General features: G+C 37.8%; 1 protein-coding gene and 1 long non-coding RNA gene across 2 annotated transcripts in view; one reads left to right on the top strand and one right to left on the bottom strand.

Moving 5' to 3' along the window:
- Positions 1-27,781, top strand: part of BARD1 (BRCA1 associated RING domain 1) — a 79,877-nt gene that overhangs the window by 39,382 nt on the left and 12,714 nt on the right. The window contains exons 5-9 of the mRNA XM_070618232.1: positions 1,711-1,791; positions 3,701-3,873; positions 15,904-16,012; positions 21,788-21,920; positions 22,462-22,554. Coding sequence (XP_070474333.1) covers positions 1,711-1,791; positions 3,701-3,873; positions 15,904-16,012; positions 21,788-21,920; positions 22,462-22,554 — 589 coding nt within the window. The remainder of the gene's footprint in view (positions 1-1,710; positions 1,792-3,700; positions 3,874-15,903; positions 16,013-21,787; positions 21,921-22,461; positions 22,555-27,781) is intronic.
- Positions 16,181-26,550, bottom strand: LOC139083213 (uncharacterized). Its single transcript, XR_011539747.1, has 3 exons — positions 26,441-26,550; positions 22,663-22,806; positions 16,181-16,280 (listed from the first exon to the last, which is right to left on the bottom strand). It is a non-coding gene; the product is annotated as an uncharacterized lncRNA (long non-coding RNA).

Below are 27,781 nucleotides of genomic sequence, written 5' to 3'. Positions count from 1 at the left end.
AGTTTGCAAATCAGCTGACATTTGTGGGAAGCCTAGGGGTGGAATGTTAACAGAAGACGCCTTTGATAATGTGAAGAGGTGACATGAAAGAAAAGCGCCGCTGTCTAGCAAGCTTACAAGAGATTCTGCTTTCACTCTAAACTGTCTCTGTATTACTATGTGACTCTGCCCGTGTGAGGCTTCCATTCCACAGATATGTTTGTAATATTTTGTGGGCTTCATTAGGTTAATGTGTTTTTGTGATTATCATGTAGAATTCAAATGGGGAAATGTTTGAGAAGGTTTTTGTGGATACTTGCGTGCTGAGTGTTGGGAATACGTGGTTCTGGCAGTTCGTCTGCCCCAGTATGCATGAGATTGTTTAAAAAGTTCACCTTGGTGTCTCGACAGACGCTCCTGACTTCGCTTGGAACTGACTTGAATATAGAGCAAAAGATGCTACATACATGGTAACTTGTACTAGAGGTGTATGGACCCCTAAGGAACTAGGAGAAAATATTTTAAATTGGAACTGAGGCAATTGATTTGAAATATATATAATGCTAATTTTTTTGTCCCGTTAAATATTTCAGGTCATTTTGTTAATTTAGGAACATAAAAATTTATGTTCCTTGGGGATTTGGCTTTTTTTAGAAAACTAGGTAAAGTACCATCTTAGATTGGCTGTTTTTGAGAGGTAGCCCAAACCATCAATTAAAGCAAATGTTGCTGGTTTCAGGGGACTTAGTGACTTCTGCATTATCAAGTAAATAGAGGACAAAGCTCATTTCAGAAGAGTATTGGGGCTGAGAGTGGGAGGGGAGAGATTTCCTCCTTAAAGAAGCACTTCTCAAAACCGGTTGGACACAACATTGTCAGTTGTAAATTAACTTTTGTTTGTTTAGCCTTATTCAGAGTAAGCTGTCAGTTATTTTTGGAGAAAATAAGCCTTGCTTCTGCCTAGAAGAATATCTTTGAGCAAATAAGGTGAATATGAACTAAATTAATGTATTCAAGGTAAGTAGAGTAATTCCAAGAAGACAGTTTTTTGGCAGTTTTAATGTTGGTTTCACTGAGCAGCCTTCTTGTCTTTAATTTTGTTTTAAACAATACTCAGAATCCATTTTCATGTATGCTTAAAAAGGATGTTTTCCACAAATGAAATGATGACTTTAAAATTTCCTTATGGGGCCTGGCCCGGTGGCGCAGTGGTTAAGGACACAAGTTCCGCTTCGGCGGCCCGGGGTTCGCTGGTTCAGATCCCGGATGCAGACATGCCATCACTTGTCAAACCATATAAAGTAGAGGAAGATGGGCACGGATGCTAGTTCAGGGCCAGTCTTCCTCAGCAAAAAGAGGAAGATTGGAGGCAGATGTTAGCGCAGGGCTAATCTTGCTCAAAAAAAAAAACTTCCTTATGTTTTGTGGTCTTTGGCTTGTGTCCTTTATTTGGTATTTTGAAATGAATTTTGATATGGGTTGCTGAGAGCAGAGATTTTGCATTCTGTATTCAAGGATGGCCCATATCACTTCCGTGACTGGGTACCTCAGAACAATTCATACATACATAGCTTACTATTTATTAACTCATAAGCAATAGGTATAAGAGAAAAGATTTGTTTTATTCTATCTAGAAGAAGACAGAATCTCAAAAAACAAACCCCAACAATCTCAATATCTTATTTTCCTGATGATTTTTAATTTCTTTTTATTTTTTCATTGTTCTCCTAGGGTGACATACCTTCTGTTGAATACCTCTTACAAAATGGGAGCGACCCAAATGTTAAAGACCATGCTGGATGGACACCATTGGTAGTTTTCCATTTGTTTGTTTTTATGCTCATTCTGTGTATGTTTTATATCATTATTATAGTTATTCAGTGGTCTATTTGTTATCCTCTGCCCTATACTCTCTCTTTTTTAAACTGAAGAACTTATATTTGCACCAAGAGAAAATGATTTTTTTTCATCTAGCGTTTCAATTGTGACAGGCAAGAAGTTGGCTACCTTTTGACTGACTACCTTTAGGTTTAGGAATCCAGTTACAGGATATTGCTGAATTTAGCTAATGTATGGAGGTGACTGCTGCAGCTGACATCAGCTCCATTCTACAGCATTGCATGTCGTTGGAACCAGATTTCTTGGAACAGAGAAGTCAGAGGCACTAGGTATAAGAATGTATCACAAAGAAGTGATTCTTATTGAGGATGTATCCTAACCTCACTCATATCCTATCCAATTGCAAATGTATAGAGGCAGTAGAAATCTTTGCTTACATTGAACATTTTTAAGTCTTTGCTTGTTCTTACAGTCATGCGCTGTGTTTAATGATGGTTCAGTCCACGACAGAGCGCATATGTGATGCTGGCCCCATAAGATTAGTACCGTAGAGCCTAGGTGTCTAGTGGGCTGTACCGTTTAGGTTTGTCTAAGTGTACTATGATGTTCTCACAACAACGAAATCGCCTGACACATTTCTCAGAATGTATCCCCATCGTTAAGCAATGCATGACTACTTAAAATGCAGTGTGAAGTATAGTCTGGAAAAAGAATGGCGCAAATACGTGGGAACAAGTGCTGTCTGGACTAGTTAGGACAATAAGCATGCGGTTTGCAGCCATAGAAGTGTCAGCAGATGAGGTGGATGCCCTTACCCTGTGAACTGCAGATTCAGCACAGAAATGGGGAGATTCTCATTAGGCCAGGTGCAAATACAGGTTTAAAGTTCTGTACAATGACTTCTTGCCAAATCTTTAAGCTCGGAGGGTTTAGTCTGGATCAGAGGCACTTTATTGTTTTGACTCCACAGGCTAACTAACCTTCTCAAAGGAAGGTTAACTTCTTTTTTTTTTAAGCCACTAAGGCAAATTGTAGTCAAAGTTGGTGAGTTAGATGATCCGATGCCTAATTTGGATTCCTTTCTCCTAGAAATAGACCTACAGACGTTTAGTGTGGTATTGCTTATGAATTGAATAGATGTACTTAAAAAGCACAGTATCCTAGAGTTTTATTAGAATACAATGTAATGGCGTTGTTAACAGTTCATTAGACCTAAGGAGAGATTTGTATGTGAGGCATCTCTGAATATTCCTCTGTTACCAGTTATGTCATTCATTCAGTAAGCTCTTTTTGAGCACCTACTCCGTGTTGCTTGTGTTATCATTGACAACAGCCATACAGTAATCTGTAGCTTCAGCAGATAGAGAGGCTTGTCTTGTAAATGATCTCTAGGATATTCACTTTGTTGGACGGTTATATGTATGTGCGGGTGCACCACTGAGCATGTTGCTAAGTGCCTGATTTAGTGAATTCTGTTCAGCTTTGGAGAATTTCAGATTTTATGCATGATCTGGTTGTTAAATACTTTCTAAGTCTTTTTCTTCTTGTTGTTTTTAGTTTATTATTGTGGAACAATTTAGGAACCAATATTGGTTTAAAGCGGCATTTTCTTCTTAAAAAAAGAGCACTTGATCCAAGGCTCAAATGAATAGCATCTTTTTCCATGAATTGCATAGATCTTGATCCCCATGTATCTTATCACAAAGATTATTAGTAGTGGCTTTTACTCTCTCAACAACTTAGGTCTGTATGAGTATTTAGGGAAGAACCAATTTCCTGACTGAGGTTCACATTTGTTTTTCTAGAATGTGGGTTTATTATGACATCTGTTGCTCTTCCTCATCACTCTTCTCACTCCTTTTCTTTTTATTTATTTAATTAGCATGAAGCCTGCAATCATGGGCACCTAAGGGTAGTGGAATTGTTGCTCCAGCATAAGGCCTTGGTGAACACCACCGGGTATCAGAATGACTCACCACTTCACGACGCGGCCAAGAATGGGCATGTGGATATAGTCAAGTTATTACTTTCCTATGGAGCCTCCAGGAATGCAGTGTAAGTAGTTTAACTTAAAAACACATTTTTTAGTTGACTTGTTTTCCTGAGTCAAGGTCTGTGATGAAGCAAGACTTTAATAAAGTTGATGGCTCTTTTTCTTCTCTTTCCCAACTGAAATTAGATGTGACCATTATGTTCTGGATTTAAAATCAGCATTCATGCCTTTTTCCTTTATGATAATTATATATTTACACTTTTAGAAACAATTCTCAAATTAAGAAACAATTGTCAAATTAATTTTGGAAGCTTTGATTTTCTGCAAAAATTCACTTAGTTTTTATATTCTGTGGATTGATTTGGACGTACTAATAAGAAAAGAATTAGAAGCATAGAAATAACTATTATGTCTGCTTCCCAATACTTGAGAATTCTTTTAAATATTCTATTCCTTTTATGCTTTTTCTGTGTATTATAACAACAGTTAAAATATGTACGAATTCAGACGTTGGGCAAGTGCAGTTGAATGATTTCTTAGATTTTCACGTCGTTCAGATGAAGCTCTGGGTAAATTGTTTTGCTGTGTCAGGGCACAGAGATGCATTAGTAAATGCTGGCGGCTGCATTTTAAAATTACTATTGTTAAGAGTGTCACAAGCAAATGCCAAATGTGGCTTTTATATCTTTAATCTATAACTTGGTTCATGTCTCCCTATATATTATTGTATTCTTTAATGAGGTAGTTGAAATGAAAATGCAGGAATTGCCTCTCTGTGCCTCTGTTGCTTCTATAGGTATGGAAGGAGCACACGAAAGTCAGGCTTACTCTGGTTACAGAGGCAAATAAGAATTAGAGATTGCTTCTGGGTTGTAATTTTTTATAGGTAACCATATAACATAATTGAAAAGCTAATAATGCAGGAATGTGCCGTACCTTGGTGCTGTTAGTCTCGGTCAGTGTGTCTAATAGCCTTTATTTCCCATCTCATGTGATGAGATAGTTGGGGCAAGCTCAAGGGACGCATCTTCTTCTGATTTTGATTTCTCTGTTTTTTTTTTTTCCACATGTGCGTACACACACAGCATACATACACACATACGCATATTAGGTCCGTGTGTGTGTGTGTGTGTGTGTGTGTGTATTTATATATATGTGGACCTAACAGATATGACCCTCTTGTGAGTGTGGCAAGCCATTGGATAAGGCAAATGGTTGTTTGAATCAGGTGAGACTGAATAGTTTCCATCGTTGGGTTCTTAAATCAGTCATGACTACTTTAATGAATGTAGCACTGGTCAGGGAATTAGGGAAGCCAGCTTTTATTTGTGACTCCATTATTGACTTTATAGCCTCAGGCAGGTTAATTTCTGTGCCTTGGTGTCCTCACCTATAAAGCATGGGTGATGCCTGCTGCTTTTCTATTTCTTCAGAGCCTAGTGTGAGGATTAATGAGCCAAAACACAGGGCCCGCCTTGTGGTTGTACACCATGATTCTTCACCACACTGTGAAGCTTATTAATATACAAACTGTGGGCACGAGGCAGGGAGCGAGTCTGCCTTCACAGGTGCCTTCTCAGATGGATGTGTTGTTTTAAATCGGCTTACCTAGTGAAGTGGCAGGTTTAGGTACATCTATAGCCCAGCACTGTCCAATAGATCTTTCTGCAGTGATGGAAATGCTCTGTATCTGTGCTGAGCACTCAGTAGCCACTAACCATCTGTTGCTATTGAACACTTGAAATGTGGCTGTTGCTACTGAAGGAACTGAACTTTAAAATGTATTTTATTTTAAATAATTTAAATAGCCACATGGGCCAAGTGGCTACTGTATTGGGTAGCTGGTCAATGGAGTTAGGATCGTGGGGGAGGGTTCATTTGAAGAAAGAGGTTGGGAGTGATGTTGGATAGAGGATAGTAAGGCAGCTGTGGGGCAAATGCAGGGGGTGATTTAACCTCGGGTCTAACAGTGTGGGAGCTGTTCCTAAACTTGTTATTCCTCCTTCTCCGACTGTTGGTCGTATTAAAGATTTGCTGTTTTTTGTGTTCTGTTTTATTTTATAGCAGTAGTTGTTCATCTGAGAGGCTTCACCAGTTTTCTAACTGATCTCTTCTTTGAGGATTACTTTTCTTTAATCATTCTCCAAACTGCAGCCCAAGAGCTTTCAAAAAATACAACTCTGGCCAAATCACTTATTTGCTTAAAACTCTTCACGGGCACTTCTTAATGTGTTTAAAATAAGAATTGACTTCAAAACGTGGTTTATAAGACCGTGGATGGTCTGGTGCTGCCGACACCTGCAGCCTCGTCTTCCCACAGTTCCTCCTGTCCCCTTTCCTTCAAGCATTCTTTGCACTAGCCTTTCTAAATCTTTATTTCCTTAAATGTGCTAGGCTGTTTTGCCTGTTAGCCTTTAAATAGGCCTTCCCTTTGTCTGGAATAGTCATTTTGGTGGCCAGTTTCTCATTCTTTGGGTTTCACGTTAGGTGGCCTTTCCTTCCGGCTGGCTTTCCTGATTCTTTTGTCTGTCTTCGGTGCTTCCTCCCTGTCATCGAACTTAGGTGGCAGTATATTTGCTTCTTATCTTCTTGTTAGGTTGTATGCTCTGTGTACCAAGGATCATGTCTTCCCTCGCAGGTCCTGCCAAGTGCTTCACACGGTCTGCGCCCACATTTGTAAAATGAATTAGTGTTTACATGCATGGAAAGATGGTGTATTTTTTCCTCTCTTTTGATAAAGGGTCAGATGATATGAAAATAGGAATTGCCTCCCTCTGCTCCCAACTTCACTGTAAGTGTGAAGAGAATGTCTAAAACCAAGTTTCCATAAGCTGCTCCTTTTCTAGGGTGGCGGAACTGGTTCCTGGTAGATCTCAGAGTGAATGATGTCTGCTCCCTGGTAAGAATTCTTAGTCTCTTGCCCATCGGGCATCCATAGTATGGTACCGTTTATAGGATCATGGCTAACCAAAGTAATTTCTACAGCCTTGAAATATTTAAGTTCTATTTGTCTTTCTGCCAGTGTTCTCTATATTGGCTTTCTAAAGTTGACTACTGACAGGTGAGAATAGATGAAATTCATTCCTGTGCCTCCTCCATTTGTTTAGGGGAGGATGGGGACTCAGTTGTTCTACTCTTCTTTTTTTGCTTGAAGCTGTTGTTCCATTTAAACCATTAATATCTCAGACTCTAGAATCTGAGTTGGCAAAAATGTTTTCTTTTTTTTCCTCTGCTTGTTACATTACTGTTACTCTTAATGGAATCCTTCTCTTAATAACCAGGACTAGACTCTTCTCATCTCTGAAAGAAGGGTAGGAATCAAAAATGGCAAAAGCTATTCTTCTGTCTCTCCTTCTTTAGGGCTTGGTACTTGAATAATTGAAGTTGTAGATAAGTGGGGTCCTTTCCTTTATTCTAAATTTCTAAATGACATCCCTTAGCTCTAGAACAGACATTTTGGCAAACTTATTACCTCAAGGTTGGAATCTTCTTTTTACTTACATGCTTTCCTTTTCTGAGTCTCCAACGAAATCCTGCTATGTTTCCTCATACTCTCTCCATTGCTTCCTTCACTTCATCTTCTCATTTGTTTCGTCTGCTACTTGTATTCTAGCAGGCGTGAACAGACAGGTACAGCACCGATTATGGTCAGTGTGATACGTGCCCTCATAGGTCAGTGCCCAAGATTCTCTGGAAGTCTAGAGTCGGGGCTGTAAATGTGACTAGAAGACGTCATGAAAGACTTTCTAGAGAAAGAAGCACTTCAGCTGAATTTTAAAGAAGAATAGAGGATGGATTTTGAGAAAGAGAAGATGATGGGTGCTAACATCCACCAAGTTCCACCAACATAAAACCAAGTTCCATTTAGTTCTAGGAGCTTCTGTTAGTGACACAAGACTGGAATGAGAAGGAGGAGGAGGAGGTAAGAGGCCAGAGAAGGTGGACAGGGCAGTGAAAGGCCTTGTGTGCTAAAGAGTTCACATTTTAACTTGAAAACTCCCTCCTCCATGCTGGACGGGAAGCTCAGTACAGAGCTGTGTCCAGTGATCCAGGGGAGGAGTGAGAGTCTGAATTAAAGTAGTGATGGTAGGGATGGGAGGTGGAGTGGAGAATTAGGTAATTTTATCAATTTATTTCTTCACGTGAAGTTTGATTTACTGTATTAAGTTTCAACTTAGGGTTTTGATTGAAATTGGTAAGTGTATAGATTATAGTAGGTTTAATAAAGTTGATTTCTCGCTCAGGACCATGGTATGTTTCTTTGTTTAAGCATTCTGTTATACATCTTAGTAAAGCGTTAAATCTGTTTCATATGTGTGCATATATACACATGCACCTATTTATTGAGATTATTCTAGGTATTTGGTTCTTTTGTTGCCCAGGTGAACTGGATGTTCTATTAATAACTATAACTTGTCCCTGATGTATAGGAAAGCTGTTTATTTTAGTGCATTTCTCTTAGATCTAGTCAACATCTAATTCTGAGGATCTAATTATCGTTTCTTAACTTTCACTTCTTACTGCATTTGTCAAAGTTTCCAGAACAATAGTATAAAATAATGGTAATAGTTGGCATGCTTGTTTTATTCTCATTTTTGAAAAATATTAATTGTAGGTTTACAGTCAATATTAAAATTAATATTAAAAATAAAGATCTTCCTTTCAGTTAATTTACAACTTTTTAACAAGATTGTATTTCATTTTATTAAATGATTTTCAGCTTATACTGAGATGATCTTAGACTTTTTGCCTGTTGATGGTGTTAATAAATTTTTAAATATTAAACCATGTTGCGTTCCTGGGGTAAACTTAACTTAGTGTAGTATGTTGGTCTTTAAACAAATACCTCAGTTTGCTAGGGTTTTATTTAGGATTTTTGTATTTGTAGTTATAAGTTAAAATGATTAGTAGTTCTCATTTTCGCTTTTGCCCTCAGGTTTTGATATTAGAGTTATACTCACAGCTTCTTAAGGCAGGCTGGGTGCTTCCACCTCCTCTGGTCTCTGAAACATGACTGGAGTCTCTTACAGAAATACCCCTCCCCCCCGACCCCGGCACAATGTTATCGACTTTGATAATTTGCATATTGTATAATATTTGGAGAGTTCTCCAGTTTTGTTGCTGGTAGTTATCTCTCTGAAATACTAATGTATTAATAGTAGACTGTAGATACTAAGGAGAAAATGGACTTTTTTGTTATTAAGTTTATTTTTAAATAGTCCCTGTGGACTATAAAAATAAAGTTTGCCTATTTTGCTCTTTCATCTGAGGCTGTGATCTTTAGGAGGGTGCCCATGAAGATCATCTTACTGATGCTTAGCAAAGGGCACACCAATGAGACAGGGTCTGAGAAGAAGTGCTGTCCTTACTATATTTCTCGTATGTATCTCAGAGTGTCTCAAACTCATAAAGCTTCAGGTCTTCCTTTATATATTTTTTAGTTAAATGTTGTGATAGTCTTTGGGTACTGAATGCTAAAAAATACTATCTTTGTTTCCACATCCTTCAGGGCCCTGTAAGCCAAAGTAGGCCTGTAAGCCAGCACTGGACGTACCCGTTGCTTTTCATTGCACTATAGACATAAAGAAGTGATGGTTAATGGAGTTCACATTGAATGCATGTTTGATAAAAGGCACACGTCCTCACACCAAATGTAGATTCTTCTTACTCAACATTTGGTATATTTTGATTGACTTAAACCTTTTCTGCTACTGTGAGAATTTTAGTTTGAATTAGTTCAATTGAGGGCAAAGCAAACTTGTAAAGAGGAGTAAAGATTTTTATAACTTAGCCCTGGGAGAGAAGAAAACCTGAGATGAAGGAAATGTAGCCTTAGAGTTGTTCTTGGATGTCTTTGGAAGAGAGGAAGGCTTGTATACGAGGGCTAAGGGATCCAGGTTAGAAAATTCTGTATTCTGGTATGTTCTGGTATTAAGTTGTCATGAGTGGTGCTAAGACCATATGACTTTAAATATTGGAGAGAAGGCTCAAGAACTATCTTTTCAGTATATTTATAAAATGTAAGCGAGAACATTTTTATAGCTCAGGAGGTAGGGAGAGTCAACAACTCAGAAATATAATTAGGTGTTGAATGTCTATGGAAGACCAGGCGTAGGAAAAGAAAGAATGGAGTATTATTTACTGCAAAGCCAGGTGAATTTAAAAGCATCTTATTGAATACTGGTGGAGGGAAATCTTGAAACCTTATAAGACAAGGCATGATAACCAAACCCCACATCCATTCTAATTAGATATATTATTGATACTTTTTATCTGCCATCTTCATTACTTACTTTAAGAAATACAGGACTTTCACGGGTCACCAGTGAAGGCGCCTCAGCCCGTTTTTCTCCCACAGAGGCTATGATCTTCAACTATGGATTTTCCTACTGCAAGGAGTATGGGTCTTAAGTCTTTCTGATTATAGAGGGAATATGTGTACAGTAGAAGGCTATATATCTACTCCAGACTTTATCTTTTGTTTTGATTTAATTTTAATGTTCTAACACCTTGCTGTTTTTTTTGTCACATTTTATTTAAAATACTTTCTAATATGCTTTGAGCTTTTGCTGTGCAAACTGGCATTTTTAAAATGCATCTTGCATTTGAGTACAGTATTAATTCATTTAACTCTGAATTTACTTGTGCTTTGTATGAGAAACTTACCTCTCATGAGCTAAAATAGGAGTCCCATTGCCCATGAGGGAAAATTAGAGCCTCAGGTAATGAGAAAAAGGTTCATATCTTCTATATATCCTTCTTTGTTGCCTGTTGCCTGAGAATACTTATATTGATAACTGTTCAAAACCTCATCAGCTGTCTTTCTTCACCACTGCCTTCTCTGCATCCCAGTGTGAACCTAAAGCGAAAACTCCTGCAGTCACGTCAGAACCATTTTGGGTGTATGCAGAATGTCATAATGTCATTTGTCCCTTTTCTTTTTTAACATATATGTAGAGTTTAGGATTTAGTACTTGGTCTGTCATTAACACAGTTTTCCATGCAAGGATCTAGAATTCTTAATTAGAAAATATTATATGGACCATTGGACCTATTAATTGTCCCATTGCCCTAGTTAATTTTTTAAAAATTAATCTCCTATAACAGAGATAATTTATGTGTTATAGCTTTTAAAAAAACAAGTTGCTCTTTTGAATTTCTGTGCTTTTTCCTCTTTCACAGCAGGCCAAATGACTTAAAAAATTAAAGTGTATGTGTTTGCAATTTCATGTTTATTCATAAGGGGTTACATTCACGGACTGCCTTAGTATCCTGTTGTGCATGATAGGGTTAGCATTCATAAAAATGCCGTCCCACATGTGTGTTTGGGATTGAACGATCTGTGTGTGCAAGTGCAAGTTTAAATTTGCCCGTCTTTCCTCCTGCCCTTTTACTAGTGGTGAAACTCACCTCGGGCATTGTTGTAGGTGGGTGGCTGCCATATCTTTCTTGAGGAGAAAAGGACATTAAAGGATTCTACTCAATTCTGAGCTCTGCCCTTGGGGTGAAGCTGAGACATTGAGCACCGCAACTTAATCCTTTAGTAAGTGCTTCCTTTTCATCAGTCTGAGCGATCCAAAAAGGATTTCAAAGTCATCTGGTTGATGCTCTCTCTTTACATTGAACCATACAGGAAAATGAAAATCTACTCCTATTTTAATGTTGCTGAGAAACTAGGCTTCTGTACTTTCCCTTAGTACACATCCAAATTATCCTTACAAAGCATGCATGAAAGGCATCATCAAATTGGCGAAAATGAAGAGAAGAGGTGAACGCTCCAGGTGTAATGTATGTTCCCTCATCTTCATTCTGTATCTGTCTTCCAAAAATGAAAATATAGTAATATTAATAGCAGGCACTTACTGAGTGTTTACTGTCTACTAGGCACTATTTTAAGTGCTTTTTGTTTTTTTCTTTGTTTGTTTCTTTCTAAAGACCCAGTACATGGTTGTATATTCTATTTGTAAGTCCTTCTAGTTCTTCTCTGTGAGCCACTGCCACAGCTTGGCAACTGACAGACAGGTGGTGTGGTTCCATGACCAGGAAACAAACCCTGGGCCGGAGCAGTGAGAGTGCCAAACTTTAACCACTCGGCCATCCGGCCTGGCTCTAAATGCTTTTGATGTCTTACTTTATTTGGTCCTTGCAACAATCCTGTGAAGTGGGTTGTGTTGTTATCCCTGTCTTATAGATGAGGAAAGAGAGGCACCAGAGGTTAAGTAACTCATCTAAAGTCACACAACTCCTGAGTGGTTAATGATCATGTAAAATGTTTCAGTAACCAGAAAAAACCAACATTTTTAGGATTTAGTTTAGATAAAAGCATATTATCTATATGTAATTATGTGGGATTCACTGAATTATAGGGGACTTTGTTCAGTAGGGCGTTGAGGGAACTGAACTGTCAGAAGTGGTGCCTGTGAAAGGTGTTAACATGCTGTTGTGCTCTCAGCATGTACACTCAGTGGTGAAGATGTCGATGGTTTCCAATATTCGGAGAATAGTTTTAATTATATTGGTGTCACATGGACCCATGTAGTTTAACTCGTAGACCCTGTGCCTTTCTGTCTTCACAGCTACGTACTGTTTTTGTCTCTAATGTCCGTTGCTTTAGGCCTGATCATTCATCAGTTTTCCATATTGTATTTGGCTCTGACACACGAGCATACAGTGATTAGACTCTTCAGCCTTGATAGAAGGCTTTCTTGCATTAATTCCATCCATTTCAACAATCGCGCTGCTTACCCCCACGGGTCCTTCACATTCATGCCCCACATTCTGGTTTCTCGTCTCGATCTCAAGGCCGTCTTGTTTGCTGACGTGTGCTCTTTGCCTCCTTCGGGATCCCTCTTACGTCTCACCTCATACTTGGGCTTTAGTTTCCACTTTAGCACTTCTATACTCATCTCTTGAATGAGTATTTGTTCTCAGTAGGATTACAGGCAAGGACAGGGTTGTCTAAGTCTAGGTACTCCTCCACAATACCTATTTTAAGTGTTAAGGCTTTAGGTTAAAATATGTCAGGAAATAGAAAGCATACTATATTTAAGAACATTTAGAAAAAATCATTCTGTAAGTTCCCTTGGTAACCCATTTGAATAAATAGCAAATTAAATTATTGGTATGTATTCAGAATCCATGATGTTGCAGTAAATCTAAAAAAGTCTTCTTTCCTATGTAGTAATGGAGAATAACTGACTTTCACTGTCTTCAATTAATAATCTGTCACATTGATAGTCCCTTGTGCAAGTAACAACATGTGATTTTTCCTCTATGTATTACCTGTTTTTAAAAAAAGAGAATAAATTTAATTATGTACATTTTAAACTGATTTTTCACACCAAGTCTGTAAGCAAAGTATTAATTCATTCAAATATATCATTATGGGGAAAAAAGTTTTATGACTTTTTTGTGCCTACATTATAGAGGAGAAATCTTACGTGTGTCCTGTCTTCTCTTCCTATGGTTTTTTGAAGCAAAACTAGTGTCTAATTCCAAATTTCAGTGGTCCACAACAAAGCCAAAATGCACCAGGATTTCATAGACTCCATCTCCCATGCTATAGGGCTGAGGTTTGGCCGATTATCTTTCAGTCTGTAGCATTTGTAATGTGCCGTTCTCCAGTAGCAATAAGGGGGCCTAAGGGTTTAGTGATTGTGTGTATAAGCAGAAGCTGTCCGTAATCCCTGTGGAGAAACCACATGTTTACAGACCACATGAGGTAGTAAGCCGTGTAGTAAAGACTCTAAATGTAAATTAGAATCTTTCTAATCATTTTATGAAGCTGTTCTTTAGATGGTAAAAGCATTTTACTTGTTAAGACCATTGTTTTATTGGTTATTTTTTGGTTCAAAGTCCTCACTAGCTGATGGTGATACTTTAGGAAGTACTTTCATGTGACAGTCTTTCATGTTGTCATAGTGGACTTTTATTTGTATTTGTGTAAAATAGCTATACTATAGTTACTGAGCATTACAGCGCATTTGATTGGGCTCTTAAATTTTATTTCTTTGAAGTGTAAAATCTGCATTTATCTTTGTGGAAAAGTCCTTATGTATGCAGTGATTTTTTGATGGCATATAGTGTGGCTTTTTTATTGTTTATTCATTTGTGTACTTGGTGGTGTAAGCTCTAGAATATTGGTTCTTAAACTCAGACTTCTAATTTTTGATTGTCATATTACAGCATATGTGTGCGAGGAGATTGTGTATTTGGCATGTGGGCATAATAATTTAGAGAATGAAACTGAGAAGCATCATGTGTAGTAAATGAGATCAGCTACCCTTTGAAGCAAGCTGATTGTCTGCTCTGAGTGTATGGGTCTTCCCAAATTCCAGCACAGTGACTCGTATCACTTTGTTGTAAATCAGAAAGCTGAAACACAATTGAGGTATTATACCTTGGCTAGAGAAAGACTCTTGCCAGAGGAAGGTTACACGTTATTGGACCTGGCTTAAAGGGGAATCTGAGAATATGAATTTATCAGTGTTTATCCAGCACCGTCCCAAGAAGAAAGAGTGGCTGAACCTGATAGTCATGAATAGCAGTCATTAAAGAAACATTTGCAGGACTGGAGATTCCGTTCTTTCCTTAATCCACTAGCCTGTTTTTCCTGCTAAGCCATCGAAACATCTTTCTCCAAGGTTGTCAATGGCCTTGTCTCTAAACCCAATAGATGCTGTATCCCTCATCTGTGCACCCTCCATGGAGCCTCAGACAGCTGGCAGCTTCCTCCTTCCTCTTCCCCTGCTGTTTCAGTTTCTTCCCAGATCTTTTTCTATGCATTCAACACAAATTGAAAAACTGGTATTGTACTATGTTTATCATTTTATATCCTGTTTAGCACATTGCATTTTCACATGAACTTTAATGGCCATTATATGGATATACCATAATGTTAAAAACCATAAAGGATTATAAAAGAAATGCTCATAGAAAACTTTTGGACACAGTATAATATATTAAAATTATTTTGAAACCATATGTAAGGAAGTGGAATGGTAGACAAAAGTCGTAATTATAATAAGTTACTTATAATTGAAAGACTAATGATGGGCAATATTGAATATTAGTGGAATAAACAAGGAAAATGTGACTTTTCTCAAGTCATTGGAACCTCTCTCTCTCTCTGTTTTCTCATCTATGAAATAGCAGTCGTACTGGATCTCTAAAGTCTTGTCCAGTGTACTGTTCTGTGGCTTTTGAATTAATACCTGCTGAGAGGTCTGCATCAGCTTGTTCTCTGAACCATACCACTTTGTTCTGTGATGGCTGTGATCATTATAGATTATAGGGTGTCTACTTATTAAAATTAATTTTTTTTTTTTTTGAGTAAAATTAGCCCTGAGCTAACATCCACCTCCACCCCTCCTCTTTTTGCTGTGGAAGATTGTCACTGGGCTAACATCTGTGCCAGTCTTCCTCTTTTTTGTGTGTGGGACGCTGCCACAGCATGGCTTGATGAGCAGTGTATAGGTCTGCACCCAGGATCTGAACTGGTGAATCCCAGGCCAGTGAAGCGAGCGTGCAGACTTAACTGCTGCACCACTGGGCCGGTCCCTGAAATTAATTTTAAAAGTGCCCTGTTCACTACTTTGTTAAATTCTTTGTTGTGGGGCATGGTTTTCCTTCTAGTGGATCTAAATGCCTAGCCTATGAATTTATCTAATTTCTGTATTTGTTTATATAGACTGCAGAGCCTATAATAGCTACAGTAAATGGTTTTTATTTGCATTTGAAACCATCTCACCCATAGTGATTAATGATTATGAGGCTATGTTTCAAAATATGAATATGAATGCAGAAGAATGCAGAGTTGTGAAAAATTCGTATGTTAGTAGCAATATAGTCAATTAAAAATGCTCCCTGTAATGGTCTTGTTTCAAATTGAAATTTCACATCTTTTGTCCATTGAATTCAGCAGCTTATGTTACTTGATCCTTATGCCTTACGTGTATTCAGAGTCATTTATTTTAGTAAAAATTGTATATTATTGAGGAAGTTGAAGAAATTGTTCCATTAGTGCATCCATTTAGTTAAGAATCAAGTCGTACATTTTATTTGCTTAAACCTATCTGTACTTATTTTACCAGTAACATATTTGGTCTGCGGCCTGTGGATTATGCGGACAGTGAAAATATGAAATCGCTGTTGCTGCTCCCAGAGAAGAATGAATCATCATCAACTAGCCGTTGCTCAGTAGTAAGTATGGATTTAGCTTTGGGAAATTTATGTCTTTTATTGAAATTGGTTATGAAAGGAACATAATAGAAAAATTTCCAGTTAGCAAATTGCTTTCATTCACCAAACAATTATTGAGCACTTCCTGTGTATTAGCTACTGTGAATTCAAAGACATAATCAGAATAAATCTATCAACAAATATTTATTGACCCTCCTCCATATCTTAGGCAGCACTCATACCGCAATAAACATGACTGATAGAATTTTATTCTCGAGGAGCTTGCAATCTAGTGAGAGAAAGGAGAAAGACAGACTGTCAATACATAAACTAATATCAACAAAAACTTTCAGGACCTTCTAAATGAGTGCTTTGAAGAAGGTTCTGTAGAGTGTACTTGAGTGGGGGTTGTGGGCTCCAGAAAAGGCACTGCTGTAGTGAGGGGCCTTGAGGAGAGACCTTAAAGAACTTATGTTTGACTGGAAACCTGAATGATGAAGAGGAGGCATCCAGGTGAATAGCTGGAGGACAAGTGTTTCAAGCAGAGGGAACACCAGTGTATAGGCTCCTCAGTGGATGAGCTCAGAGTGTTGGAAGGTTAGAGAGAAAGTCATTATTGCTGGTGACTAGTGAGTGTCAAAGATTAATGGGAGACCACTGAAAGGATTTAAAGCATGGGAATGATAGGATTTGGTTTATGCTTTAGAAAGTTCCCTCTGCTCCTTTGTAATAAAGAGACTGCAGGGTTGGGGCAAGAATGAAAGCAAAGAGACCACTTGGGACTGTTCATTGGAGATTATGAGAAGTAATGAGGTTTAGTATATATTTTTGAGTTAATGACAACAGAACTTTCTGATGGATTATGTATGAAGTGTGGAGAAAGAGTAGAATTAGTATGACTTTAGCAGTAGAATAGATGGTGGTGCCATTTGTTGCCGTGGGGAAGGAAAGCAGTAGTTCTCTTTGCCAATGTTATGTCTATAAGGCATCGAATGGTGATGCTGAACAGGCGTTGGATAGGTGCTTCTGTAGCTGAGGAGAGAGGTACACTCTAGAGATAAAGTGGAAAGAATGACTATTCCTTGGGAAGCTAGAGTTTAGTTGGTATATAGATGTAAGAGAATTTCTTATGTACTGTCATAAATTTATAATAGGAGCCATAAAAATGTACAGTAGAATCATAGAGAAGGAAGAAGCTGACTTCAGGAGGGATCTGAAGAGCCTCACAGAGAAGGTGGCAAAGGTGTCTAAACCTTGAAAGGTGAAAGTTTTAGCAAAGTATCGAATGGAATGCTGTTGGCTGTAAATAACAGAAAATTCTTACTCAAATGCTTAAAGACAGTGTACTATCTTATTTAAAGTAATCTCCATGTAGGCTAGCTCTCCATTTGGGTAGTTGAGCAGGTAAGTGGCTGCACCAGAGACCCAAAGTCTGGCTGTCTTTCTACTTTGCCCTCTTCAGCTTGGTGGCTCTGACCTCAGTAATCTCCCTACTAGTGGTTATAGGGTGATTGCCACAATTCTGGGTATGACAGTGTCCAGCATTACAAGAAGGACTAAAGCCTTCCCAGACGCCTTCCAGTGGACTTCCTCTTATGTCATATTGGTCAGAACTGATCACATAGCAGTTTTGACATACTTCATGATTGAAGATAGGGTTAGTCCTTGAAGAGTGGATATCTGAACAGAATTGGGCTTCTGTTAGTATGGAGGAAGTGAGGAATGGATTTTCGTTGGAAAGTTTAGGTGAGAGGAGCATAAGACATGTTAAAGAGGAATTAAGGGTAAAGAGGTAGGTTGGGATCAGGTTGTAAAGGGTCTTGAAATCCCTGGGGAGAAGTTGAGCCTTTATTTCCCTGGTTCATAGGGCACCCTCAGTGTTTTCAAATGGATTGGCACTGCGCAGAGGGTAGTTGGGAGTGGGATGAGACTGAAGACTTGTTAGGAGGCTGCTGCAGTAGAGTCCAGGTGTGAAATGGTGAGGACTGGACCCATAGGTGGTGGTAGTGATGTGGGGATGGAGAGAAGAAGAGGCGTTTAGAGAGAGAGGGTTGGTGGACTCACTGTATCTTAGCAACTGCTCAGATGGGGAAAAATAAGAGAAAGGGGTGAGCTGAGGTCTAGGACCATTCAGGGAACACTGTCTGTCTGGTAAGAGCAGTGGAGTAGTGATTGATGCGTTGTTTAAGATACGGAGGCCACTCACAGTATGGAGAGTTTGATGTGGGCATAGATGTTGTCACGGGTAGTTGCCTTTATGCTTTGAAACTGTACCTCCTGCTCTAGACTTCAGTCCTGTAAGTGTGCTCCATGCTATAGTTTTGGTAGTGAACCGGAAGGGAACCTAGAAATCAGCAGGTTAATTATCTCATTTTACAAATGAGAAAGCTGAGACCTAGTATGATTTGCCCAGGGTTAAGCATCGTAGAAAAATTTTTTTTTGGAGTGGATCAATTAGAACTCAGATTTCTTAAATCTTAGGTTGGTACCCATTTGGTCTAACCATATGTAACAACTATAAATTGCCATTTATTTTATTCACTTGGACTTGAACTCTTCTGGCAGAACATAGCATAACTAAGTTGTCATTTGCCAATGTTCCTTTTATGTAAAAGCTGGAGAGGATTATTTTAAATGCGTCAAAAATAAAGATCTCTTTATGGTATTCTTGTAGTGTGGGGATGGCAGTGCCCTTCAGAAAGAGGAAAGTGATTATCCTTCTCTCAATTCAGCTCTCCAAATACTATTGCTTTGTATTAAATGTAAGAAATCTATACTTTCTGCATGTCACATGGACATGGCTTGTCCCCCGTCTTAATGGGAGATGCTCAACTAAGGAAAAGATAATGAATGTTAACAACTACTAAGTTGGAAGGGTTGTTTCTTTATGTATAGTCCTGGAGATCTAAGCTCTGGCGCTTGCCTTTCCCCAGCCACAAGCAGACTCCCCTTCACTCATTCTTTTTCAGCCACATGGGCTGCCTTCCTGTTTCCTGAAGCCCCCCTCATCCTCTCCTTGCAAGTCCTTAGCACTAGCCGTTTTCTCTGCCAGGAGCAAATGTAGGGTGCCAGGCGAACACGTGGCATGCTTCCTCACTCCCTTCAGATGTGACTGCAGTGTGGTCTTATCAGAGCGATCTCTGTACAGCTGTATTACTCTGTACTCTGTACTCCCCTGCTTTATTCTACCGTACCACTTATCATCTGACCTAATTCTTTTTTGTTTTTATTGATTTTCTTTCCTCCCAACTAGAATATACACTATGTGAGGGCAGGGACTTGCCTCTCTTGTTTACTGCAGTGGCCTCAGCACTGAGAATAATGGCTGGCAGATAGCGGGTGCTCAGTCAGTGGATGTCGAATGCATGAATGAGCACCGGGGGCCCTTCCTGATGCGTGCTTGCCCCTGAGATGAGCACAAGTGCTTGGTAGCTGAGTCTGAAATCCTTCACTCAGTAATTTCCAGGCCATCCTGGGAACTGCTGCAGGAGAACATGCAGAAGGGAAGGGGTGCTGTGTGGGCAGGATTTGAAGTCCTCTGCTGCCCATTGAGAATTTTGTTTCCAGTAAGATGAATGGTTGTTGGAAAGCACTGCCTTAAATCTGAGAAGCAGTCTCTGAGCAGAAAGACTTGAAAAGCAGCTTGCCATGCTCATTGTGTGATTTCTCGCCCTTCTTCCCTTTGAGCAGCCTGTTTATCTTTTGTATTCTGTCTATAGTTTTTTAAATATTAATTTTGATCAACTCAGAATAACTAATTTATCTAAGAAAAAGTTCCAGATCTAATTATTCCTTAAATGAGAGTTTGTTTAATGCCACTGTGCATAGTATCTAATCTCTGCAAATAAGGTGTTGACCCCTCAGGATGTTTTTTGAGCACCTTCGGAACCTCATGCTTCTGAGACCGCTGCTTATTCAAATCAAATGCCGCCTGCCCCCTGCGTCAGACACGTGGCCTTGGCAGCTGTTTGCTTTGTGTAGTTTTTTTAAATAGCATTCCTTAACTACAAGAAATTAGTGCCAGTTTCTATTTTTTATTCAAATTTAAAAACTATGATAGGAAAATTCTTGACCCACTTTGGTGTTTTCCTTGGATTGGTGGAAATAGTATCCTATGCTATATTTAGAACTGATATCTTTTCACTGTTTTGTACAGAGAGCTAATTTAGGTGAAGTGGAGTTACATAAATGGAAAAGTAATGTGTTCAATTTAGAGCTATTTTTGTGGCACTTATTTGTATAACTGACATGAATGTTTAAAATGCTGCTTTTTAGTATTATCATCATATAGTAATTGAATGATCCATAAAGTACACTGAACCATTTTCACGTTATGGAGTGTTTACAGTGTTTGGGTTGGACATGGTTACATCATCTTAGAGTTTAGTGCCTAGGAAAGATACATGGATAGAAATGTGTTGTAAATATGTGTGTGGCGTACATAGCATGGCCAGTGAAACCTTTGCACCTTGAACCTTAGAGGAATAAGTAATTCAGGAAGCTGAACTTTGAAGTGCTGAATCTTGCCATTTAGAAAAACTTTTTATAAACATATTTTTAAAAAATATATACATACTTGCTTATTAATGCATAGTAGAATCTCATTTAATATACTTTGAGTGAATGAATCTTAAGATCATGTGTTTAGAGATGTAGCCAGCAGTTTCCATGTAATATTGCAGGCATCAGACTGGATAAATTAAATTCTCTCTACTCTGATATTTGAAGTGAATATTTAAATACCAACCTTCTCCATTCTAGTTGCTGAACTATACTGGTGATTGCTCCTGCAGTGTTTCACTCATGTTCTTCGGAGCTTCTGAAAGCCCACATGTCTGTATGCATACACACTCACGCGTAGGAGGGCCCTGTGTCTTGTATTTGAAGATTAAAGTGTCTGGCTTTCGATCTTTTGTACAGTAGTGCTGATTCACCTTCCCATTCTTCTCTGCTGGGTCATTGTTTTTCTCCTGTCAGGTAGCTTTTGGCTAACTCTTCCTCCAATTCCATTTATTAAATTTCTGTTGACTGCTATTGAAAACACTATCTCAGTGTTTCTTTGAATCTTTCACTTCCAATCTCTAATACTATCCATGGGTACCTTCTCTTTATTTTTGGCTTTTTTGTCTCCTCTCAGTTCTAAGTCTTTCTATTAAAGTGAACATATATTAGTCTTTGTTAGAGCGCTTCTTTCCATTTCATGGGCTGCATTGACTTATTACTGTTGGTGGATCTGATTTAACTCTGATATTCCCTTGTCTGTTTTCATTTTCTTGATTTTGAGAGGTAACTTTCTATGTTAAAAATGTGTTTTCTATCTTTGAGATCAGTGCTGTTCGAGTATTCTTTCATTTTTCAGACAGTCTCAGTTTAAACCAAACAGACCAAGTTGAGTTTAACTGTATTGGAATAAGTGAGTGGAGGGGAGAAAGGAAATTGATAATTTTAAGTGAGTGGTTTGGGTTACTTAAAAAAAAAAAGGCTTACTGGTGACAGAGTGAAGCTGTAAAACCCTGGAAAGACTGAATTTAGAATCAAGAAACAAGATGCCCTGGGTATGGAGAGCCATCACAAGTAGCATTTTATGGGGGGAAGATAAAGAAATAGAAAAATAGTTATTCAAATGCATTGAGCTTTAAGCTTCAGAGTGACAATCCAGTGGAAATTATTGGGAATTGCTAGATAGAGTAAGCTAAGGAAAGAAATTCAAGCTTACATCAAGTGAAAGTCAGTTAAATAATGTTTTCTCTAGTCTTTCAATGTTTTTAACTGCGGCATCTCCGTTTTCATTAACAGATGAGCACAGGTCAGCACAGGGGTGGACCTCGTGTGCTTATAGGCAGTGGGCTTTCTTCAGAACAGCAGAAAATGCTCAGTGAACTTGCAGCAGTTCTTAAGGCTAAAAAATGTACTGAGTTTGACAGTACAGGTGAGGTTTTTTAAATTTATTTTCGATAGAAAAATTTTTTAAATAGATAATCCCTTTGATAATTTATATGTTGTAACCATTGGGATACGACTGTATATTGTAATAAATCTAAAAGGTTTTTACAGTTATAAACTACTTAGAGGTTTAATTTAGTTAGGAAATGTAAAGTTTAAAGCTTTGCGCATATTTTAAGACAGAACAATGTGTCAGAAGAGCAATTTTGTGAGTTTGCTAATGACAAATAAATTATAATGCAATGTAGTGCTTTAATTCCTTAGTTATAATTTGAAAATAAAAGAAAAATTTGTGTTTGCAACTATGGCTTTAAGATACGTAGTTTGTGATCTGATTTTTTATGTTGGTGGCCAGGTTGAGAATGATACTAAATAAAAGAAGTCTTATACCTAAGTATAAATATTGTTGCCTTAGAAGAAAATTTGTATAAGTTTGTAAAATGTAGACTCACTGATTATGAAAAGCAGACTAGTTAAAAAACTATTTTGGTCTCTATCTCTATTTCTCTTACTTCTTTGTATTCTAGTAACTCACGTCATTGTTCCTGGTGATACGATTCAAAGTACCCTGAAATACATGCTTGGGATTCTCAATGGATGCTGGATCCTCAAATTTGAATGTAAGTGTTGGATTGAGAGAATTACAAAATGAATTAAGTAGAATAATTTCATTTTTCAGAGCGTACTACTGCCAATAACTTTTAAGGAAGTTACGCTAATTTTCTTACCTCTGGTTAGTCACTGCATTTTGAAAAAGCTTCTCATATTAATGGTATCATTTCGATGTTCTTAGTAGATGTCCACAGTATGTTCTGGTTTTAAAATCTTTTTTTCTTGGTGAAATCTGGCCGTTTGTGACAACATGGGTGGTCCTTGAGGGTATTATGCGAAGTGAAATAAGTCAGAGGGAGAAAGTCAAATACCATATGATCTCACTCATAAGTAGAAGATAAAAGCAGCGACAAACACACGTAGCTATGGAGATTGAGTTGGGGGTTACCATAGGGGAAGGAGGGGAGGGCAAAAGGGGTGATTAGGCTCACATGTGAGGGGTTGCACTATAGTTAGTTTTTGGGTGGTGAACATGATGTAATGTATACAGAATTCAAAATATATTACGATGTACATCTAAAAGCTATATATTGTTATAATCCAGTGTTACTGCAATTAAAAAAAATAAAATTTAAAAATAAATTTAAAAAATCTTTTTTCTATAATAAACTATTTTAATAGAGTAAATGGATTACATAGTAGACTTTTAAGCTTTAGCAATCCATATTACTATTAAATGATATGTTTAACTTAATACGACTATGAAACAAAAATAGTTTATTGCTTTCCCTTTATGATGTCTGAAAACTTACCTGTATAACACCCTTTTGCTTTCTTTGCTAATCTAGTATATTTTAGGAAGCTGTTAGGAAATTTAGACTGCCTCGTGTCACCTGATTTAGGGCAGTTACTCCAGCTGTCATCGAAGCCTCCCCTGGAAATGTGTCCCGTCACCCTCTCCCTGTTGGTTGTCACCCCCCACCACCTTCAGAGCTGCCTTCCGTCCTCCAAGGTCCCACTTATTTGCTTTTCTTAACCTTAGATTCACCTCGGACTTAAAATAAAATAAAGAAAGCTCATACAGGGTTATTTTCTACTTCTCAGTAACTAAAGTATCTACTTTTGATACGATGGTTAACATAGGACAGTGGAATGACCTTTTCTGTTAACTAGTTGCTTAGCAAAGAATAGTGGCTGCAGTGGGGTTCCCTGGGATGTCTTTGAGGATACAGTTGACTATCTTGATTACACAGTGCTACACATATGATTGAATTTTATAGATCTGAACACACACTCACACACGAATGCGTGTGTAACTGGTGACCTCTGAATAAGCCCTGTCGATTGTATCAGTGTCAAATTCTTGGTTTTGATATTGTGCTGTAGTTGTGTAAGATGTTAGCCCTGTACACCGGAGCAAGGATGCATGGGACTTCCCTGTACATTTCTGTGCAACCTCCTGTGAATCTATAATTATTTCCTATTAAAAAGTTAAAGAAAAAAGAATAGTATTTTTAATGAAACTTTGTTTTTAAGAAGCAAATGATGGATTAGGATTAGTTTTAAAAAATGTTATGGCTTTGTGCTTTGAAGGTTTTATGGTAGAAATGCTTGATTTATCAAGACCTTAATTGTATTATTAATTTGACCTGTAGTTTGAAATTAGTTTGGTTTGTAGAACAGCTTCCTTTTAGCAATTGATATTCATGTCTTTTTTAAATGCAGCTACCACTTTTCTTGTGACGTTGGTCTCCACGGTGTGGTCTGATCCAGCTAAGTGGCTATGACTGGTGATGCCATGCCATCTGTTGTCATCAGTGTCTGTTATTAGTCTCTGCCAGTCATGACCAGTTTAAGAGATATGTAAGCAATTGGACTGATTGGCCATTTATGTAGCAAAAAAAGTTTCTCTTTATGTCTCACTCTTATTTTTGAACCTTCTTTTTCCTTTCAAATCTGTGGCAACTTTTATTGGGCCTCACTGTTTAAAAAATTGATTTAAAAATGGTTCCGTGATTGTAGATGCTTTTGTGCTGAACTTGTGCCAGAAACCTTGCCAGTGGTTCTAGGAAGGAGCCGATTTTCATAATAATAAGGTCTCAGTAATAAAGAAGCCGTGTGAAGTTTTGAATGTTAAGGCGTTTACCACTTAACGTTAAGTCTGGTTCTTGTGAATATGCTGAACTTGCATCTGGTTGCATGTCAGACTACATGATTTGTTTCCATAAAATCGCCGTCTTTGAGAAATGGAAGTTTTGTCACTTTAATGGCTTGGCCGTGTCATTTTTATAGAATCACTGATGGGCTTGAGCTGACTTAATAGTGTGCTATTGGTGATTCTCACAGCCGTGAATAAAGTACTCTCATATCAGTGGTTCTTCTAGGATAAAGGATGGATGGAATCTCTTATTGAAGTTTATATCCCCATATTTTCTAATACAAAGTCTAAAGAGAAATAGATTCAGGGTTTGAGACAATTTAAGTAGTTACTGAGTTTATAAAAAGAAGGCAGGAACCCTCAAATACCTTCTTTTCTAATATATATTTCTCACAGTTTCTATATTGTTCTTAGCGTCAGGCAGCTCAGTTTGATTTAAAAAAATGTTCAGAGCTATTCAAAACTAGTTGAAAACCATCTATATTAAAGAATGATGAAGTGGACCAAAGCTTTCAAAATTAATTGTAAAGATTGATGACTTTCTAAAAGTAGATCTTATATTTGAGGATATCCATTAGCTTGCTGGTAGACAAAACCTTTACTGGCTTAGCTATATAGAGACTTTAATATTGATTTCTTATGGTATTTTCTAGTAACCAAGTAAATTCAAGAGGAAATTTTATCTAAGCTTTCTCTGTAGATAATTGACTCATTTAACAAATTAAACAAATTTAAACAAATTAGAAAAAGAACTATACAAAACAATTTGGATCCATTGGATCTAAATTTGACTATTGGAAGTTTTCTGTTTAAACGTGTTTTGTCTTAATTAATTGATATATCTTATTTTCCTACATTATTTAGGTAGAGTATCTCACAATGTCACAGTTAATGAACTTAGCATGAACATTCTGAGAACAGGCTGTAATTATACTGTTGTACCAACCATTCGATCTCATCATATTTATTTAACAGATCTCTTACAGAATGGTGTTTGTCTTTATTTTACAGAAATGAGAGAAATAGACAGAAAAAGTTCCTTCTTCAAGATTAATTTTCTGGCTGAGATTCTGCTTTAGTCCTAGTTTTGGTGCTGATTCCCCCTGTACAGGGTGAATTTGGTAATTAAAGAGGTGATTAGAATGAAAGAGTAGGCAGCTCTGTGGTGTGATGGTAAGGACTCTGGACTCTGAATCCAGAATGAAAGATAGAAGATGTACAAGTAAGTCATTTGATTCATCTCTTAGAGAGAGTGTGAATGAGGTGGAACTGCATCCTGAAGATGTAAACTGGCCCTCAGAAAGATAAAATATCTTTTGTTGACCTGTTTTTTTTGTATTTTGTTTTCTTGGTGAGGAAGATTGGCCCTGAGCTAACATTTGTGCCAGTCTTCCTCTTTCTGCTTGAGGAGGATTGTCGCTGAGCTAACATCTGTTCCAGTCTTCCTCTATTTTATATGTGGAACACTGCCACAGCATGTCTTGATGAGTGGTGTGTAGGTTCATGCCTGAGATCTGAACCCATGAACCCTGGGCCACTGAAGTGGAGTGTGCGAACTTAACCACTGTGCCACTGGGCTGGCCCCTGCTGACCTGTTCTTTTAGTACACTGCTTTCAAAATTTTCGTTAGCCTGACGTTTTTCAAAAGATTTAATTCTGTGTCCTCATTTCTCATCTCGTGGTGAAAGGGAGAGCAGATGGCTGTCATCTGTTCTTTGATAACCTCTCCCTCTTCCCCTCTCTCGTCTAAGTTAAAGTCAAATTGCTGCCGTGAAAGTTTTGAAAGTCCTCCGTACCTGAGGGCGTTGCTGCAGGAACATGCCAGCATTTGAGAATGGACTTGGTTCGTGGGGTGAGAAAGGGCCAAACAGGGTGTTCTTTTGTTCTTGTTTTCGATGAGGAGGATGGAACCTGAAAGACAATTATTACATCATCGTTTCATACATAACTTCATAATCAGATTAACAAACACTTTTCTATTAAAATTTGTTTCTTCAAATGGATACTGAGAGTGTTGTGGAATTTTAAAAATAAACTGTAATTTTTATTCTATTTAAACTTTTGTAATTATCAAAAATATATTAAAGGATTTCTGTCAACTAAGATTGTTTAGGCAATTTCACGCTTACAGAAATCCTTTACCAAAGATTCTCTTTCTTTTTTTTTTTTGTGAGAAAGATTCACTCTGAGCTAACATCCACTGTGAGTGTTCCTTTTTTTTTTTGCTCAAGGAAGGTTAGCTCTGAGCTAACATCTGTGCCAGTCTTCTATTTTGTGTGTGGGTTGTCACCATTGCATGGCTTGACAAGTGGTGTAGTTCTGCACGTGGGATCCAAACCTGAGAACCTAGGTCACCGAAGTGGAGTGCACCAGACTTAACCACTACACCATGGGTCTGGCCCCTACCAAACTTTCTCTAAGAATAAAAAAAAATTAGCATCCTTCAGTCTGGTAGTCCCGCTTCTGAGAATTTACCCTGAGCAAGTAATATAGATGAAAGACGAAAACTATTGGCATTGTTATTTCTAATAGCAAGAAGTAGGAAGAATAACTTAAATATGAGAGAATTAAGAAAATTCTGGAATGCTTAAAGATATTCTCTGAAAAAATTCACATTTTATATAAGACTAAAGTATTATGAAAAAACAGGATTGTTTAAATTTTTTAAAAACGCGAAACAATTATATCTTTGCTTTCAACAATATATAAATGGGTGAATGCATACAGACAAAGAAACAACCAAAAGAAAATAGCAGTTGGGATCAGTTTTATGGTGATGGGTGATAACTGGGCTTACAGTGGTGATCACTGTGAATGTATACAAATAGCGATTACAGCGTACACCTGAAATATATGTAGTGTTGTATACTAGTTTTACCACAATTAAAAACAATAGTGGTAGATTATTGGTAGGTATGACCTCTTTGTTTAGAACAGTCTTAAAAGCGGTGTGTGTCCGTTAAATGAATTCAACTTCTCCCGGAAGAAATTCAGCTTCTCAAAAATGCTAAGAACAGAGTTTAGAAAGTATATCTACTTTTTAGTGTTTTTCAAAGATTAATTTGATAGGTAAGGGCTTCAGTCTCAAACAGGAAAATTAGAATCTATGTGTGTACATTTCTTGATCTGATACACCA

Source organism: Equus przewalskii, chromosome 5 (genome assembly GCF_037783145.1).
Source record: "Equus przewalskii isolate Varuska chromosome 5, EquPr2, whole genome shotgun sequence".
NCBI lineage: Eukaryota > Metazoa > Chordata > Mammalia > Perissodactyla > Equidae > Equus > Equus przewalskii.
Note: the sequence above shows the minus strand (reverse complement) of the source record. Positions and strands in the feature narration are given on the sequence as shown.